A 20,815-nucleotide genomic window follows, 5' to 3' on the forward strand; every position below is an offset into this window, starting at 1 on the left:
CAGTTTTGAGCTCTGCATTGCACTAAATGGGACTAACATATGCTTGAGTGCAGACAGCCGTAATTAAAGAACTTTATTTACACCTCTCCAACATAGAGGGCAATGTAACAACATTCTCCGCTATTTTAACGTATTACGGGCCCCCCCATTCATATGTCAGCCAATCAACACTGTGGTTAGGTGAGGCTGCATGACAACGTCTTTCAAATAAGCAGGCATCATGAAGTCGGCTGTGGTCTGCATTACAAGCAACTGGCTTGAGTTAATCGTATCTGCCCTATATACTAGGAGCAAGTTTTATCTTCATTATGTTGTTGGTTTATCTTTTTAGTAGCTGGCTTTCAACAAAGAGGGAACATTAATTCTGACCATTCCATAAGCATTTAGTTTTGTTGAATGCCAATGAGGCAGAAACATAGCGCGTGAAATCCTGGTCGGGCATTAAGACCCTCGGGGATGTGGTTGGACGAGTGGGATTTGCTTGCGGTTCCCACCTGCTCCTTTGCAGTTGGAAAGTGAAGGCGTTTATTTCTCCCACGTTTCGCGAGCTTTCAAGAGCTGTATTTGCGAGGATTAGTGCTTTCTCGGGGCTAAATCTTCAAAGAACTGGGAGAGCTGTGTCCCTGGGTGATTGGCAGTTGAACTTTTACCTCAATCAGGCGAGAGGAAGCTTTTATTCGCTTGAGTAAGTGAGACTAAGAAAAACGCTCGTTGACAGGTTCCCGAGGATAAGATTATCGCCTCTGAATCTTTAGAAGACATGCGGGGCAGCTCGGCTGGAACGAGCTATAGATGCAAACTCGGCAAGTTGTAAATCTAGAATTTGAAAATCAGGCATTCTCTTCCGCTCTTTGCAAAATAGTACAATCCAACCCAATAATGGGAGCTGCATACTGTTAAAGTGATATTTCCTGGTGGAATCCATACCTTCAACTGAAAAATGATCTGAAGCGAATAATGTTCAATGTTGGTGAGAGATACGGTATCACAAGACCTGCGAGAAATCTGGATGAGTTGGATTCGGTTCAGAGTATCATTTTTCACAGGTGAGCATAATAAAGAGTAATATCTAATGGAAATTTTTTTAAAAAAAGGAAATGATTTATGTCGGAGACTTTAAACTGGTATTAGTTTTCCACGATTTCCCAAAATATAATTTGAAGGTTACGTCATGTCAAGGATATTTGATTACTGGATTTTACATTTCTGAAATTCCCTCGAAATCTGTTGAACGTATCCTTAGAAAAGACCAAGCTCCGGCAATTCAACGAACCGCGCACTCATTTCTCGTGACTTGGAGATTTCTTTTAAGTTCCGTAAAAAAAAACATATTCCCCTCTGCTGAAATATGACATCTTATTTAATTGAGATCAGTTCTGCTTTTGTTTAATATTCTAATGCTAAATGCAATACAGTGTGTGCCTGGAGCACAAATGCAACGCAAGCCAAATTACACAAAACGCAATAGGTGACAAGTCTGTTTTTGTTTAAATAACAGGTCGTATTGCATTGTTGTAGTGATCTTTTACTGCCAACTCAACTCTCAAGTTAATCCAACTGCGGGTCAATAATAATGTCTCAGCCTAACAGCCGAGGGAGGAAGCAGAGCTACATTTATGAATCCGAACTGAACAAATTATTTAAGAATTTGAAATCCCGAATCTGCCTGCACTACTCTCATCTAACAGCATAAGACAGTTTCTTAAAGAACGTCAACCTCAAGGCTAAAATCAGCGTAAATGTAACGTTTACAACGGTTTATAAAACACATTATTTGCTTTCCTTTTTTGGAGGCAAGAGTCTGACCTAGTGCAAACGACTTGCACAGCTTCAGTTAAAATAATCATGGGAAATATAGGTTTCTTTTTGACTTTATTTTTTACTACGCCATGCATTTGCTGACCAACAGTTGAGTTTAGATGTTTTACCGTTCTCATGAACCAACATTTTTCCAAAATAAATCTCTGGTTCCGTCGAAGCATTGTATCTAATTCTGGACACTTGCCTAGGTTTTATGTGAAAGACTAAAGATTTAGAGGATGTATCCAATATGAGGGATTTCTGATTACAGCAACTGGAGCTGCACTCCTTGGAAGAGGTTAAAATAATTAATGGTAGTGTTCGAGTCATCGAGTCAGAGTAAATGGAGAGAAACTATTTCCATTGGCATAAAGGTCCTAACCCCCCAAAAAGCATACACTAATAAGATTGGCAAAAGACAAAAGTGTTTTTTTTTGTATTGTGTTTGGGATCTGGAAATACACAACCTGAGAATGTGGTGGAGGCAGATACAATCGTGGTTTTCGAAAAAGGGAATTGGATAACTGCCTGAAGAGAGGGAATTGCAGAGCTGCGGTTGAATGAGCAGATGAGTGGAGCTGGCCATTCTATGATTCTGTGATTAAAATCTCTCCGTTTACTGTTCCTGAGAATTTGGGAACTCGTGTGTCTTTGACAATATCATCCCTACCCATTCGCCCATCAAAACTTTTCTGAGTCGCAATAAATAAATGAAACCGAGTGAAAAACTAGTGGCCTTTCGGTGAGAGAGCTTCGCTGCGTGGACGATTTGAAATCTTTTCACGTTAAGTTGGAACCATTTTTTCTGGTAGCTAATGGAGGTCAAACTATATTAACAGATCTTACAACGATGTTTCGAGTTGTGAAGTTGGTGCTTGATAACTAACGTATACCATAGAAACGTGTATACCTTGATTCAATTAATTCCGGGGCAGGGTGAAGATTTTAGATTTTTGCGGGGTGCGAAGTGGGTTATATTAAGGACAACGTTTCCATATTTTGGCACCTTCCCTCGGATCCATGATGATCGTCTCCACTTGAATCAAGTAACAAGTTGTTCTGTGCACATTTACATTCGGGAGAAATGTCTTTTCCCATTTTGTTCATTTGGCATTTTTGTAAAGGTTCGCATAAATGTTTGACCATTGGAGTTCACATTAAAATAAAAGGGCCTTTGTTAGTAACTCCTGTCTCTTTGTCAGTGATCATTGCCTCCTTTACTTAAATAGTAATATTTGCAGGATTAGTAATTTTAGTAATGTTATAAACATTTGTTTTGAATGATGTGAGCAATCATAGTTGCACCAAGTTCCGAAACGTCAGTTAGACGGTTTCCTGTCGGATTCTAACGGCATTTATATATATATTACGTTTCATATTAAAACGTTAACCTTCACTTTTTAAGTAAATAATTTGATTTGATCTTTTTTTACGTTCAATCATTATACCAATTTGAAACTTCATCATTATCGAGAGATACATGTTGCAATAAAAGGTGTTTGGGTGATAGTACGGTATTACCTCGGGCAAAGTGAACTGCCCTGCATTGTGGATCATTATTCTGGTTTATAGTGGGTTTACTTGATGAAATAATGTTCTACATAGTCGAGCTGATCAAATTAATGGAAATCTGATAACAGAATTTAAAGTGTGAAACTACTGTTTATAATACTAAAGGAGTAGACTATGAAATTTAACAATTGAGGTTAGTCACCCTTATTAAATTGCTATCCCTAATAATGTTGATGCTTCGGATAGCTTCCTGTGCAAACAAAAATCTAGGGATGCATTACCTATTACTAAGGAAGCATTGGCTAGTTTGGTGCTTTATGCAATTGGAAAAAAAAAATTGTCCACGTTTTGGGGATTGGAATTGGATGTTGTTTTTTTTCCAACCAGTCTGGAATATTTTGTATTTCAGCTCTAAAGTATATAAGAAAGCTGGCGCGTCAGTGCTGTCTTTGGAAAGTCCTGTTGTATCTGATAGGCTGCCCTTTACATGAAATGAGGTCCTAGTTACTTGCTCAGGTAGGCAGATGAGATTTAATGGCACTGATACAAAGGGAAAAGGGAGTTCTGCTTCCTTTTCAACATTGCTTCCTTCACCAGCAAAAACAAATCAACTGGTCTTTTTATTGAAATTACTGTTTATATGGCCATTTTTGTGCACATATTGGTTTCCAGTACCACTTTAGAGTGGCATGAACCAGTGATACAGTGTGAATCACTCTCACTTAATCTGTCTATTGTTGCAGAGCTACATTATTTGGAACCCAAGTGCTTATGAGATTTTTAATATTCACAGAGTACTGATAAGACAAACTCGCTTTTGTTAAGTTTAGAAAGTTCCAAGATAGTCCCAGCAATTTCTAAGTTTGAAGTAAAAGCAGAAAGTGCTGGACAACCTCAGCAGGTTTGGCAGCAACTGTGAAGAGAAACAGTTAACACTTCAAGTCCAATACGACCTCTTCAGAACTGAAGAGAGAACTGGAAAAGTGATGGGTTTATACTTTAGTAAAAAGTAGGTAGGAGCAAGTGAACATCAGAGAAATTCAGGGGAACGTTAAAGGTGCCTCGAACAAAAAGCATACGGAGTGGTAATAGCAGTAAAGAGAAAGGTCCAGAGTAGTTTTCTCCAATACTTTTTCTGTTTTTGTTTCAGATTTTCAGCATCAATGATAGCTTCTTTCTAATTTCTAAAGTTTGTCTTTGTACAACTGCTTTTCAATAAACTTAGAGTAACTGTCCTCATATTCTTTGTCAATTATAATTATTTTAATACAGCAGGGGAGTGGGAGTAATTGAAGATGGTTATTACAAATAACTAACACAGGAGCAATGGATTGTATGGCCATCTTCTGTTCTGTATCATTTTCTGATTCTATTTCTTGTCTCTTACTTTCAGATACCTAACCTGAATTGGTAGAATGTAAATGTTACTGATGGAGTCACAAAACCTACATTGGAATTAACTCATAATGATACATTGTATTGCTGTGAAGACAAAAGCATTTAATAGTAACACAATATAGGTAATAACACTAAAAGGCATTATTTTGAGTTGATACATAAGATACATTTCAATGTATTAAATGTATTGGATAAACTTAAATAGGCTGATGTACTACCAAATACTTAGCAATAAGGATGAGAGTACTTTTTCACAAATGGGAATGAACTTGTTGAACAAGATACAACAGAGAGCCATTTACAAGATTAATACACTAAATCTCCATCAGTAACAACGGCAGAAGTGTATTTTCTTTACATTCCATCTATTCAGGTTGAGTGTCTGATAGTGAGGGCAAGAAATAGAATCAGAAAGTGATACAGAACAGAAGTTGGTCATTCAATCCATTGTATCTGTGCTATGCTAGGTATTTGGAAAAAAAACTAACTCTAATTACTCCCACTCCCCTGCTCTTGTCCCTCGTACATCTGCAAGTCTTTCCCCTTCTGCTATTTATATAATTCCACTTTCAAATGATTGAATTGCAGTTAATAAAGCCTAGGACATTTGTACTTTGTGCCCCTATTAATAAAGTGTACAGAGCAAGAAGGTTATGTTAAAATAGTATAGGAAGCTGATTCAGTCTCAATTGAGAATCGCAAAGATCTAGGTGCTGAATTTTAGGAAGGATGCAAAGGCATTTGAGAGTGTGGAATGGACTTTTGAGAATGATTCTTGGGCTCAGGAACATCAGTTTGGAAAATAGATTGGAGAAGTTAGGACTGCTTGCCTTGGAAAAAAGAAGAGTGAGAGAAGATTTGATAGCTTTTAAAAATCTTGAACCTGGAGCAGATAGGGAGGATTGAGAAAGAGTGGGCACTAATTTAAAGTATTTGCAAAAAGAAAACAAAAGCAATATAAGAAATGCAGTGAGTGGTTAAGATCTGGAATGCACTGCCAGAAAGTGTGCTGGAGACTAGTTTAAATGAAACATTCAAAAGGGAATTAGACTATTATCTGAAAAGGGTTATAGGGAGGGCAGGAGAATGAATTAAATGAATTGCTCATTCGGAGAGCCACTCAGGCATGATAGGCTGAATGGCCTCCCTCTGCACTGTAATGATCCTATGATTCTGCAACATCAACCCACTCCATTGTGCAATTAACTAACTTGATTGAGATGTTCAAACATGATTTGTTTTTCAAATACCAAAACCAGCTTATTTATTATCACTTTTTTATAAGTGCAAACTAACTTTGTCTAGTTTGCTGTCCCTAAACACTTCTCACCACTGAAGTAAGGCTAACTAGCCTACAACTGCCAGGTTTGTTCGTTTTGTTTTAAAGCAAAAATATGTTAGAGTCCCAGCTGGTGTTATTACTGGACAAGTCAGATGCTAAACTAAAATCTGGCTTGATGGATCATATTTTGATTTATGGTTTTAACAAATTAGTCTCTTGCTGAAATATAAGCAGACAGTGCTGAAGATTTTGCTTTAACAATAAAACAAGTTAATTAACTAAAGAAAAGAACCTACAGTAAAAGCATAATCCTACTAAGCCCAAAACATTCCTTTATAACTTAGGGAAAAAAACAACAGCTTTTGTATAGTACTGAAAACACACTCCCAGTGCAATACCCCAAAACACAACAGAATTACTGTTTCTAACATTTCAGTAAGTTTAAATCATTTGGAAATTTGACACATAGATGATAAATACAGGCAACTTCTTCCTGAACTTAAATATACTCTTTTCCCCAGGGTGGGGGGAGTCCAAAACTGGAAGGCATAGGTTTAATGTGGGAGGGGAAAGATTTAAAAGGGACCTAAAGGTCAACTTTTTCACACAGTGTGTGGTGCATGTATGGAATGAGCTGCCGGCAGTGGTGGAAGCTGGTACAATTACAACATTTAAAAGGCAACTGGATGGGTATATGAATAGGAAGGGTTTAAAGGGATATGGGCCAAATCCTGGCAAATGGGACTAGATTTATTTAGGATATCTGGTCAGCATGGACGAGTTGGACCGAAGGGTCTGTTTCTGCACTGTATATCTCTATGACTCTATGACTGTACTCAACTTTATCTCTTCAAGGTTTTATCCTAACACTTCTGATCTGTGACTAACACTAACACTTCACTCTAAGGTAATCTTGTTTATCATAGCCTTCTCGTCTCAAGAGCACTGTCTATACAGTCATCTTCAGCCAAGAAACTTTATTTTAGAAAATAAACCTCCCTCTGTAAGCCATGAATGTTTCCCATAAGGTTCCTTAAAAAAAGTCCTAGAAATCTTTAATAAACTTTAATGATCTATTATTTACCCTGCTGTGTTGCAAGACAATCTAAGGTAAACAAAAATCAAATAGCAGTGCACAAAAAGACACATTAATTCTAAATCTAGGCCTTAAAAAACTGTTTTGAAAGAAAGGCTATGGAAATATTTACATGGTAATTATTAACTTCAGGCATACAGAAGATCCACATGTTACTAACTGAAAAACGAAAATGCAAACTTGCAAGAAATGATGTGAAAACATATGTAAATATCTCGGTTTACATCAAAAGAAAAATTTTCAATCCTCCTGTCATTTGACATCACTTCCAGATACACGGAGGACAAGAATGTCACTTAGTTCAGTGCCTGGGCAGTTGGTTTGATTCCTGCACCATCAGGAAGACTGTCCTTAATATTTCCCCTTGCCTAAAGCATAGTGACCCTCAGGTTAAGCCACCTTCAGTCATGTTGCCCTAATGAGAGAGCAGCCCTGGTATATGAATAGGAAGGGTTTGTTAGGACTATGATAACTTTACTTTTCTACAGGAGAGTTGGAAGACTATAACTAGGCATTCTATAATTTTCATTCCAAATACAATTATGTACATTTTTCTTTTTTGTTTTATATCTTTGAAAGAGGTAATTAGAGGTAAAGAAGGACCTTTGAGGAAAGAATTTGATTAGATCACATTTTCTTTCTTTATCAGCAGATGTTGCCGATTGCCCATTTTTGCAGCACAGCATTTTATGAATATTATGATGTAATGTTGTTTGTTTTTGCCTGCTATTTGCACTGGTACAGTCCTTACCAGTTCAGTTGTGATTTGTGTTTAAATATTAAATTTGAGTTATTTAGTTCTTCTCCCAGGACTTACATTGTTTGGCAATCCATCTGTTCCTCCTGCAGCCTTGCCTGGCAGATTCATTCTCTCTGGCAGACTGATGTCCCCCAGCCTTGCCCAGCGGACTGACACTCCCCATCCGAGGTTCACTAGTCTTGTTCGCAGCCACTAGTCACCTTGGTCCTTCTCCCATCACAGGATGTTCCCCTTCAGCACTAGTGAGCCTATCAGCAGCAAACATGGAAGGAGCAACTCCTTTCAAAAGATATCAGTTCCATGGAGAGTGGTAACTTTTTTCTGATTGGTTTCGCCTGTTGACTTCCAGAGCAATTTGGCCAGTTTCAAGAGCAATTTTACCAATTGACCCTGTGTCTTTTGGAAAGCCGGACACTGCTATACAATTCAGATTTACAACATTTTGGCATCTTCCACAGTCTCTTTAATTGGTGCCTGACCAGAATTATTGAATATTACTTTTTCACAACTTTCCATTGTGAGATTTAAGCTCATATAATTTGCACTATTAGGTGATTACCATAGCTACAAGGCTGCATACTAAATTCCATGAAAGAGTGACAAAGAAATTTTTATGAGGACATGTGGAACTTGAGTGACAAAAATGTATTCTAGATGTTTATGTGTAAATGCAGCAAAATCTATGCTAGTCAATCTTTAATAGTGTTGTACATTTAGAATCTAGTCCTAGTTGCAATGGACTCAGTTGGTACATGTAATTGGGACAAGTATGCAAATGTTGGATTACTCATAAGCAATCTTTCTGCAGTCCAGGTTAATAAACTAGGAAATGTAAAAGTGAAGCACCATCATTGTTGAGATTTCACAATTACAATTTGTCAAGTTTTAGTAAGTAGTTTGATCATTCAGTTTCCTCCCACTGTCCAAAGATGTGCAGATTAGGTGGATTTGCCATGCTAAATTGCCCTGTAGTTTCCAGGGATGTGCAGGTTAGGTGGATTAACCATGGTAAAAGTGGGTTTACGGAGATAGGGTGGGATGCTGCTTCGGGGGTGTGCAAACTCAGTGGGTCAAATGGCCTCTTTCTGTGGGGATTCTATGATTCTACAAGTGTGTGTATAGTATAAAATGCATAATGTCATCAAGTTGAAACAAAAGTATGCCATAAAACATAAAAATGGAATTTTTTTTATAGATATGACTGCAAATTTCCTGTGATATTATTGTGAATAGATATGAATGCATTCAGAATTTGTAAACATCCAAGACACCTTTTGGTGCTGTTATGATGCCAAAAACTGTATTGATATCATGTTTGTATATCAGTATCCCATAAATCTGTCTCCTAAATAGCATGTTCATTCACTAGGTTACAATGCTCTCTACATAAATGGATTCTAATGATGTCTAATATTATAACCACATACAATGTTCATGAGAGGGAATTTATATCACTGCTGGCCCAAGTATAACAGTGTAAATGCAGACTAAATTCCAATGTGACTTTGGAGTAAGCAAAGTAATCCAAATAATACTTCTGTTCAAATTTATAACTGAATCTTTTCAAGTCTTAAGATGCACCGCACGGGTTTGACGTTAGTCCAACGCCAAATAGTCTCCCGTCAATGCTAAATTGTATTTTTAGATAAATAAAAGTAAATGTACCTTGAGGTGTAGAATTGTCTGAGATATCTCAGAAGTTTCTGAATAAAATTTCTATCGTGTTTATTGTTGACGCGCGCTGTTGTCTGAGGTGAGTATCAGGGGGTTAAGCCATACCTGTGTAAAACAAAATGACTTTAGAAAAGCTGACCTCATGGACCTTTTTTGAGTTTTGATGAACGTTTTCCGTGCTCACGACTAAGCATTACAGCGAAAATGATCAATGGTTAAAACTCATCAATTCAGTAAAACTTGGGCAATACTGTATGATTCTATGACTTACCGGTGACAACCGCTCCGCTTTAACAGCTTCCTCGTTTCTATGGCTACCGAGCTGAAGCCAATCACGGCAGGAGAGTGCCCGACACGTGGCGGGGCCTGGAAACCCGGATGCTCACAACATGGCGGCGTGCTGAGGCAAGTGGTTTTACTGACGGCTTATTTCTCCTGGAGAACGGTAGAGTTTCCGCCAAAGTGACGAGACGGGATGTCTTCCCGGATAACGGGCGTTGGTGGCACCGGGGAGCAGAGCTACGAGACGCCTTACACCCTGGAGGATGCGAGTCCGGAAAGTGAGGGTGACACGGAGTCAACGTCGTCCGCGGCGCTCACCGCCGACACGGACTCGTGCTCCTCGCTGTAAGTTCGAAGTTGAAGCGCGGCGGGTGCTGGCTGCATGTCAGCCGGAGCGTGACAATACTGTCAAAGTGCAGGAAGATAGACTGGTGTCTGACGTGGAGATGGACAAAAATCCTTTTACAAGCTTCGGCGGATACTGTGCACGTTCCCAATATAGTTTTGCTACTTTACAATAGCATTGATGCAGTTTATAGCAACACGATGTTCAGGAGCTCTGGCAGAACTATGATAAATATTTGGCCTGGGATTTTGCTAGATTACAGAATCACCGGACGTCGCAAATTATATTCGCTGATTTCAGTAGTAATATCTTATTTAGAAAAGTAGATGCACAATGCGAATGCTGTTCGTCATGAACATCGTAAGTCTTGCGTCCTGATACAATACTTGTTCATGGTGGTAATCTAATTGCAGAATTTTCAAATGGAAGGTGTTAACAAGTTCCTGTTACTGCAAAATACGCAGCTTTAACGGTGGTTTAATGAAGCAGATAATGTCCTCGTTTAAAAATGCGGATTTTGTTAGAAAAATATTTGGAAAATTTAGTACAAATTTGTAGTCAGTCTGCAATGCACGAATACACAATTTGCTGAACGGTTTGCACCACTAACCAGTAGTCTGATAAAAATGAGTACTTGATGTTTAATTTCCCATGAGTATTAAATAGCCTTCTATGCTGTTAGTTTTAATGGGTAAAGGGTCAGATTTAGTTAACAGCTGAACAGTGCATGAACATTCATCTAATGCTGATGATCAAACTAACATAGATAATTTGTGGTTCTCGCTTTCAAAAGCACAGCTTAGATTTTAGACTTGGGTAAGACTGATTTCAATGCAATGCAACTGTAATTGTACAGAGTAAACTGAATGTATTGGTTCAGGGATAAAATGACAGAAGATCAGTGGAAGATGATTTTGTAATTTTGAACTTGTGATATTGAATCAGTTTATATTAGTGATACTCAATGAACAGGAACCACAATGTCCAGTGTTTTATCTGCTGCTAAATTTATCATAAACAGAACTTGTGAGGAGACTCTAGCTTTCTGTGCCAGAAATACAAAGACTGGTTTGACAAGAATGACCAGACCCAAGTGATTTGTAGAATAGTAAATCGCAAGTACAAGGCAGAGAGGAATTCAACATATCAGATCACCCCCTTTTACAGCCAGCCACAAATGATTGGCAGGAAGGTTTGTTCAATGAAACATTCCTTAACGGTAACTTGAGAACAAGGATCACTATCTAATAGACTGAGCCAGTTTTTGTTAACACACTGGAACATGGCCCACTCGATGACTGAGTTCTTTACCATTGGTCATGGTAAAGCATCAGTTGTGAAAAGCAGTTGATTTGCTGAAATCACTCATGACAAAAGACATTGGAAAACCAGAACCTGTTGTTTCCTGTCAACAATGAGAGAACAAGGCCAGATGCTGTCTCTTTCAAAATAAGTCAAGAAGTGTTGGCAAAGAATTACACACTGGCAAGAAGTGTGTACCAACTATCATTGTAGCATAGACTGGACTGCTTGCTTACACTTATCAGATGAGAAATTATGTAGTATGGAGAAGACATGCAGATTAACTCTTGACAACCAGAATTAATGTGCCAGGGACAACGTTAATTGAAGATTCACAAATAACTGTACAAAATAGAGACCTGGATATACCTGAGGAAGAACAGTAACTGAAGCACCTGAGGAAGACAGTACCTTAGTAGGGAAAACCACAACATTGTGTGAATCTCCGAACATTCGGTTGTCTCTGGAAAAGACAATTACAGATGATGTTCTTCGTGCACCTAAAACTCTAGAGGTTAAAGCCAACAAAAAAAAAACAAACACCCAAGATGTGCCAACTGCCTCCCAGGAATCGCCATACTCTGAAACATTTTACTTATTGACTTGTACATATACTTGTAGATATTGTGAATGTTTTCATTGCAGGAACCTCTGTATTTCTGTAACTATGGTGGATTGTCAGTTGAAGTCTGATCACATGACATCGTGTTGATACCTTTGGTCATTTTGAGCTGGAAATAGCTTAATCTAACCTTGCTGCCTGTGGAGCAAACATCTCCCTAACAAAGCTCCTACCATGTTGAACACTTTGGCCTCATGGTTCTTGGAATGTCGCAGTCAGCATATAAGATAACCCAAAAAACTAGCATTACTTTTCAACAGTGAGCAGCAGTAGGCCACGCAGCCCCATGAGCAGACTCTGCTATTCAATAAGCTGGTAAATTGATTATAAGGACAACCAACATTCGTGCTTATCCTTGACAAGCTCCCCTGCCCAGCTTGCTGATAATCTTATCTACTCTGCCTTAAAAATATTCAAGAACTTTGCTTCCACTGCCAATTTTAAGAGAGTTCCAAAGAGACACAACCCTTTATGAGAAGTATTTTTACCTCATCTGTTATAAACGTGTGGCTGTTTAGTTTTAAACCATTACCATACATACAAGGTCTAGATTCCCCGGAAACATTCTCTCCACATCTACCCTGTCAAGACCGCTCAGGATCTTGGTATGTTTTGATTAAGACGAATCAGGGACAAGGGTTCAACAAAATTAATATAAGGAAAGTCATTAATGAAAATGAGACTAAAGAATGACAGATCCCCGATGTCAGGTTGTTTCTTTTCCATGGTTTTTAAAATAGTTGGACGCCTACTATTTTCTTACCTAACTACAATCTTACAAAATGTTCTCTTAGGGAACTGTCCCTTTCACATTACAAAATTGCAAGTGTCACTCTGCTATTAAGAATGACTGGGGAAATGCGGGGGCATTGTGGACCATTTTGCCTAACATATGTTGTCAGGAAATGTCTAAAGTGTAATGGTGGCAGTGGAAGGGGCTTCTGAGCCTGGGGCTCATTTGCTCTGTCTGCTCTTTTTTTTTTCCTCTTTTTAATTTTACCTGCCTCTTGTTGAAGAGTTTGGTCATGGCAACAGCATCAGCAGTGAGCCCAGTGCGGACTCATGGTGGTGGCATCGGAAGTGAGTTTGGGTTCCCGGTGGCTACTGCATGGACAAGGCTGTTCCAGTGCTAACTCATGGCTGCTGCGGTGGAGACAAGTTTGAGTTCCTGGCGGTGTGTGTCCAGCGCAGATTCGCAGAGGCGAGTTTGGGCCCAGTATGAGACCCGGCAGCATCGGCGAGGTGCGTCTGAAGCGGACTCATGACAGCGGAGTCAAGTTTGGGCTGGTATGGTACCTGGAGGCATTGGTGGTGTCCACATTGGCGAGCTCCAGTGAGGACTCAGTGGCAAGGGCGTAAGTTGAGGCAAGCTGGTGGCAAGTGGTGACTTTCGTTCCAGTGGTCGTGGCGCGGCGGAGAGGACCCATGTCTGGCCACCAGCCCCATGGCGGAGCACTTAATAAGAAGGACTGTAAAGTTGAACACTTTTTTCTTTATCTCATCATTTTACTGCCTTTTATATTCTATGTTTTAGTTTATTCTTCTGTTGTTTAAGATGGCGCTGGATAGTGGTGACATTGTACAGTACAAAAGTGACCATAAATAAATCAAGTCAAATTAAGGGTGTCTGAACATTTTGAAAATCTGAGCTGTGGGAGCCAGTAATGATTTGTAAAGGGAAGGTGTTTAAAGTACTGGTCAGAAGAATGTCTGTTGACTTCCAGAAGGCATTTGAAGTCATAGAGTCATACAGCAAAGAAGCAGACCCATCGATCCAACTCATCCACACCGACCAGACATCTCAATCTGACCTAGTCCCATTCGCCAGCATTTGGCCTATGTCCCTCTAACCCTCCCAACTCATATATCCATCCAGATGCCTTTTAAATGTTGTATTTGTATCAGCCTCCACCACTTCCTCTGGCATCTTATTCTGTACACGCACCAGCCTCTCCATGGAAAAGGTTACCTCATAGATCCTTTTAAGTCTTTCCCATTTCACCTTAAACCTATGCCCTTTAGTTTTGGGCTCCCCCACCCTCGGAAAAAGACCTTAGCTATTTACCCTATCCATGCCCCTCATGATTTTATAAATCTCTTTAAGATCACCCCTCAGCCTTCAACACTCCAGGGAAAAAAGGCCCCAGCCTATTCAGTCTTCCCTATAGATCAAACTCTCCAGCAACACCCTTGTAAATCTTTTCAGCACCCTCTCAAGTTTAACAACGTCCTTCCTCTAGAAGGGCAGCCAAAATTGTATGTGGTATTCCAAAAGTGGCCTCAGCAATGTCCAGTACATGACATCCCCAACTCCTATACTCAAATGTTCTGACCAATGAAAGCAAGCACATCAAACCTCTTCTTTAGCACCCTGTCTACCTGCGACTCCACTTTCAAGGAACTATGCACCTGCACCCTTAGATCTCTTTGTTCGGCAACACTTCAAGGGTCATACCATTAATTGTACAAGTCCTGCCCTGGTTTCCCTTACCAAAATGCAACACCTCACATTTATCTAAATCAACCTCCATCTGCCACTCTTCAGCCCAATAGCCCATCTGATCATCCATTGTACTCTAAAATAATCTCCTTCACTGTCCACTACATCATCTATTTTGGTGTCATCTGCAAACTTACGAACCATACCTCCTATATTCACATTCAAATCATTTACAGAAATGACAAAAAGCAGTTGACCCAGCACTGATCCTTGTGGCACATCACTGGTCGCAGGCCTCCAGCCTGAAAAGTAACCTTCTACCACCACCTACGGTCAAGCCAGTTTTGTACTGAATTGGCTAGCTTCCGCTGGACCCATGTGATCTAACCTTACCATGTGATCTAACCAGTCTACCATGTGGAACCTTGTCGAATGCTTTGCTGAAATCTATATAGACCAGGTAATTCACAAGTGACTATTTGGTAAAGTTCATAGAATTGAAAGCAAATTGTTGACTTGGATAGGAAATTGGCTGAGTGTTAGTGGACGGAAGGGATATTTGATTTACTTTGATTTGCCTGATAATAACAAAGGGCTGGACAAAGATAACATGTTTGGCAGTATCTGTGGAGAGAGAAACAGAGTTACTGCTTCATATCCAATATGACTTTGGAACAGTTTCTGAGAAGCTTTAGGATTATATGGGGCGGCAAGGTGGCACAGTGCTTAGCACTGCTGCCTTACAGTCCCGGGGGACCCGGGTTTGATTCCACCCTCGGGCGACTGTCTGTGTGGAGTTTGCACATTCTCCCCGTGTTTGTGTGGGTTTCCTCCAGGTGCTCCAGTTTCCTCCCACAGTCCAAAGATGTGCAGGCTAGGTGGATTGGTGATTCTAAATTGCCCATAGTGTTCAGGGAAGTGTAGATTAGGTGGGTTTATAGGGGGATGGGTCCGGGTGGGATGCTCTGAGATTTGGTGTGGACTTGTTGGGCCAAAGGGCCTGTTTCCACACTGTAGGGATTCTATGATTAATTCACTAATCGTAAAATGGAGTACCAAGTAGACAGATTGGGAGAGAGGCAGGCTGAACTCCTTTTATTGTCCTCCTCTGCTGTTGTAATCTGTGGCTTACTTTGCAAAAGGTTGTAGTTTTTTTTCTTTAGTGAAGTCAATTTAAAGATGACATGCAGCAAACTTGCTTGGCCTTAAACCGGGAGTAGTACTTATTCATACATTCAAACCCGAGTGGTCCTCACTACACTTCTCAAATGCATACAAGAAAGATGCAAAATAAAATTTTTACATTGATGAATATTATCAATTCATATGAAAATCAGAGTTCAGTGATGGTTCCTTCGGTAAGAATGTAAAGTTCAGGTGAACCTAGATGGTTGAAGGCAAGAGCTGAAGAATTTCTTCAAAGTCAGTGATAGCACATGCAGTGATGTTTGTAGTCAGTTTAGTTTTCATACTATTATAGGAATCTTTCTGGAAACTAGATTTCGAGGAAGTTGCAATTCTGGCAGGTGGAATCAGACTGATTTTAAGAGTTCTGATATTTTTCATTAAACCCTTTAAAATGTAGAGGTGTTTTGGTCATATGACATTGTCCATTGTTGAATAATTTAGTTTATTGAGTTAACTTCTATCCCTCTGATTTAAAAAAAAAATTAATTGATCACTTGAGGTGATGGATGGTGGCTTTAAGTTCCTCTGCAAGAATAACAAATTCATGTGACTTCAATAGGACGTAGGTTGGTGAAATGGCATGTGGCAGGTAAAATTTAATTCAGAGAAGTGTGAAATGATATACTTTATTATGAAGAACAAACAGATGCAATACAAAATAAAAGGTATACTTGTCATCAGGGATGCAGGAAAAGAGATGGTTGAGAATGTGGTGAGAAAAGGCATTCTGCTCTTTATATATAGAGGCCATGAGAACTAAAACAAAGACATAATTATAAGATTTTTAATAAAATGCTGGTTTGGCCTCAGCCAAGGTATTCTGTCTGATTATGAACACTGCACTTTATGAAGATGTGAAGGCTTCGGATAAAAGGTTTACTAGGAAGTTTCAGAATTGTGAACCTACTGGGTTATTATCTGGGTTATTCTGAGGGGAGATTTGACTGCGTTGTTCAAACTTGTGAGTGCAGACAGAATAGATGAAGAAGTACTAGGCTGAGAACCAGGACACCGATTTAACGTGTCAACCCAAAACATTAAATCTGATTTCTCTGTGCAGATGCTGCCAAACCTGCTGAGCTTTTCCAGCAATCTCTGTTTTTGTTTCTGATTTGCAGCATCCTCAGTTCTGTCGAGTCTTTTTTTAGACAAATTTAAGGTAATTGGTAAAAGAAATGAGTAATTGTTTTACATTGCAGGTGGTTAGGCTCTGGAATGCATTGCGCGAGTGAGAGATGAAGGCAGATTCAATCATGGCTTGTAAAAGGGAATTCTGGATTTCAGGAATAGGACAAGTGAATACAATTAGGGGACGTGCTTTTGCAGGGAGATGACCTGGGCACAATGGGCCAAATAGACTTTTGTGTTAACAACAATTGTGAAACATAACAGGCTCGAGGTGATGCATGACCTACCTGTTTCATGGTAAGAAGGTGTGGAGCTGGATGAACACAGCAGGCCAAGCAGCATCAGAGGAGCAGGAAAGCTGACGTTTCGCGTCTGGACCCTTCTTCAGAAATTTTCTTATTGCCTATCCCTAATTGGCCTTGAAAGTGGTAATGAGCTGTTGCCTTAAATTGCTGCAGTCCTTAGGGTGGAGATATAATGATGTGATGTTGGGAAGGAAGGCCCAGGATTTTGACCCAGTAACAGTGAAGAACTATAGCTCCAAGTCTAGTTGGTGTGTGACATGATGTAGAACTTGTAGATGGTGGTGTTCTCATCTGCTGCCCTTGTCCTTCTAGGTGGTATGGCCACTAAGTTTATAAGATGCTTTTGAAGCAGTTTTGGTCAGTTGCTGCAATATATCTTGTATATGGTACATAATGCTATCACTGTGCTTTATGAAGGTGGTGAATGTTGAAGGAGGTGGATGGAGAGGCCAATCAAGTGGGCTGTTTTGTCATAGATGGTGTGAAGTTTCTTGAATGTTGTTGAAGCTGTACTCATCCAGCAAGTGGATATTATTTCATGACACAAATAAAAGCAAAATACTCTGTATGCTGGAAATCTGAAGAGTCATATCAGACAGGAAACATTAACTCTGGTTCTCTTGCCACAGATGCTGCTAGACCTGAGTTTCTCTGGCATTTTATGCTTTTGTTTACGCATTCTATTACATCTCTGACCTGTGCCTTCTAGGTAGTGCACAAGTAATGGGAAGATGTAGGGGATCATATAAATGCTAAGAATGACTAGCAATTTACTAGTATATAATTCCTGCATTTTCTGGTACATTTTCACTTTTGCTACATTACTACATTGCTTCCTCTCCTCTGACCTTTCTGAAAATAATTATTTTTTGAATTGAATACATTTGTCAGTTTCCTGATGATTCGTGAGTCCCTTTTTCTATTTGTTTTTCCTACTACTTGGCATGAGCAAAAAAAGAAATTCTGTGTTTGTGAAGTGACTTCCACAATCTCAGGACATCCAATGAAGTATTTTTTTTCGAAGTGTGGTCACTTGCAACAAATGGAAATACAATAATCAATTTGTGCAGAGAAATGTTTCGCAAACTACAGTTAGCAGGATAACAATTTGAGTAAAAATCAGCTGCATCAGGGACCTGAGAATTTTATAATGTGTTTGAGAGTGACTCTGTTAAGTCCAAAACTATGGTCTTAAATCTGAAAAGAGTAAACTGCCCAAGATATGTGTACTGAATTGGCTGAAATTAGGAACACAGATTAAAGGGTGGGATGGCTGATTAACAGTGGCAAATATTTAAAGACTTAATTCATAACTTGCAATAAATAATCAATCCCTTAAAAATAATCTAAGATGGAAAAGTAGTCCAACCATGAGAAGTTAAAGATATTGTTAGATTGCAGAAAAAGACTTGTAACATTGCTAAAATGTTATAAACCTGAGGACTGGGTACATTTTGTAATTTCTTAGTAACCTTTTGCTGAATTTATGGAAATAAAATGGAATGGGAGTAAACTAACAAGAGGCGTAAAAAGAAATTGTAAAGGCTACTATCCATATATAAAAATCATCAGTGTAAATAATGTGGGTTTGGTACAGATGACAGGAAAACTTCCTTGTGAATAAGGAAATGACAAATATTTTAACACCAAGTATTCCTGAAGCAAGTGAGAGCATTTTAGTATTAGTGAAGAGATAAAACAGGAGAAATCAATAGGATTAAAATCTAACAAAACCCCTAGATTATGTCCTAACATTTTAAAAAGGAGTGGCTTTTTTAAAAATTTATTCGTGGATGTGAGCATCACTGGCTACACCAGCGTTTATTTCCCATCCTGAATTGCCTTGGTGGGGGAAAAGATGACTAGTTGCTTTCTTGAACCACTTTGGTCCATGTGGTGTAGGTACACCCACAGTGCTGTTCAGAATGGAGTATGAAGATTTTAACCAGTGACAGTGAAGAAATGAAGGCTGAAGTATTTAATGCATTGGTTTTGACCTTTCAAAATTTCTGAGATTTTAGAATGATCCCATTGAATTGGATGCAGATGTAACCCAACTATTTAAGAAAGAGGGAAAAGAACAAAAAGGAAATCATAGTAATGAGTAATATGTATAATGTTTTTATCATTAATAAGGACATGGTAACTGACACTTGGAAAATTGTATTATGAACTGGCAGAGTTAACACGGAATAATGATAGGGAAATCAAGTTTGATTAAATATAGTTTTTTGAGGTGATACTGGTAGGTTGGATGAGAGAAAACCAATGGATATCTGATATATCTATCAAATGCTGCAAATCTGGGATAGACACAGTAGATAGTGATTTACTTTTGTGGCTCTGTTGAACCAGCCAGAAGATGAATGCATGATTATAATTGGCGAAACAAACTGAAGTTTATTCACCATAAAATCTCTTTGTTTTTTTCAAAACACTACTTTGATTTGGATTCCATGGGTTTTAAAAAAGTCTACTCCACATCCTCTATGAAGCCTGTTACTTTTCCATTCTTTTAATGCAATTTTCCATTATATATTCTTAATGTTAAAATGGATTAGCCCAGCGGAACTTTTACTGAAGGCTAATTTCTGTGACTCCTGTAACCCATTGAAACATTGGAACTACAAATCTCTAATGGGTTAAGGGAGTAGGTTTAACAGGTTAGTTAGTGGAAATTCCAGTCTTTGAGTCCAAACCGAAATAGTAATAAGTAGTTTAGGAGATGGAATTTACAAGTCATTTCACTTTGAACATCTGAAACAACGATACAGCATTTGGAAGAAAGCAACTGAAGTCAGTATGTTTTGCATGAATTGGCTGCACTACAGATATCAACAGAAAAAAGTAGATTTCAAAACAAAAGAACTAGGCATTTGCTCGTGTTTTTTTTCTGGTCTTGGTAACTGGACTTTCCTGCAACATATACAAGTGGGGATTTATGAGCATCTGCCAAACTAGTGAAAATTATGGCAGTTGAAACTTCTAGAGGCAGCATAATTATGGCACAGGACAAGACCGTTGAACCACTTGAGTCCATGCCAACTTTGTGTCAAGCAGTCCTGTTAGTTTCATCCTCCTGCATCAACCACATAGCCCTGTATGGATTTGCCTCAAGTGCCCATATAATTTCCATTTAAAATTATTATCTTTGCTTCAATCGATGTCAGAATTTTGAAATACTTTTCAATCATGAGATGTGAGCATTTGTGGTCCATTTGTTGTAAAAATATCTAATTTCATGTTTGAAATGTTCTAAGAATATAACTTTTAAGTTTGGGGATTGAAGTTTTGTCAAAATAAGATAATCAAACATTTGCTTTGGAAAAGGCGCCTGTAAAGTGACTTAAAGTGATTGGAATTCCAAAGTATTCTATGTTTATTTAGTAAGGTCAGACTTAGATGTGGGAAAACATTAAACAATGGCTGTTTTTTAAGTCTTGGTGGGAAATAAATGTCTGCAGTTGGGTTCATAAATTATTCATTTCCCAGAACCAATGAGATGTCTTGGAAGATAACAGTCATTACTTTAAACCTCTGTCTGGTACATCACGGAGTGGGCATGTTGCCATGGGGATAGGTTTTTTTGTTTTCTCAAACATAGGCAGTTACTGCATGGAGCTGGAACAATTGGAAGCAGGCAGAGAAAGCTGCAATAACAAGGTGTGGAGCTGGATGAA

At 38.9% G+C, this 20,815-nt stretch overlaps 1 protein-coding gene across 3 annotated transcripts in view; it reads left to right on the forward strand.

Moving 5' to 3' along the window:
• The first annotated feature begins 305 nt into the window (after positions 1 to 305).
• intu (inturned planar cell polarity protein) overlaps positions 306 to 20,815 on the forward strand; it is a 120,300-nt gene continuing 99,790 nt past the window's right edge. Inside the window, exon 1 of one of the 3 annotated variants that reach the window (XM_048602488.1) lies at positions 306 to 1,046. In XM_048602488.1, coding sequence (XP_048458445.1) covers positions 958 to 1,046 — 89 coding nt within the window. In that variant the 5' untranslated portion in view covers positions 306 to 957. Of the gene's footprint in view, positions 1,047 to 9,871; positions 10,150 to 20,815 lie in introns of those variants that run through there. The other 2 variants (XM_048602489.1, XM_048602487.1) reach the window with 2 other exon arrangements.

The sequence above is a fragment of the Rhincodon typus genome, chromosome 1 (assembly GCF_021869965.1).
Source record: "Rhincodon typus isolate 14 chromosome 1, sRhiTyp1.1, whole genome shotgun sequence".
Taxonomy (NCBI): domain Eukaryota; kingdom Metazoa; phylum Chordata; class Chondrichthyes; order Orectolobiformes; family Rhincodontidae; genus Rhincodon; species Rhincodon typus.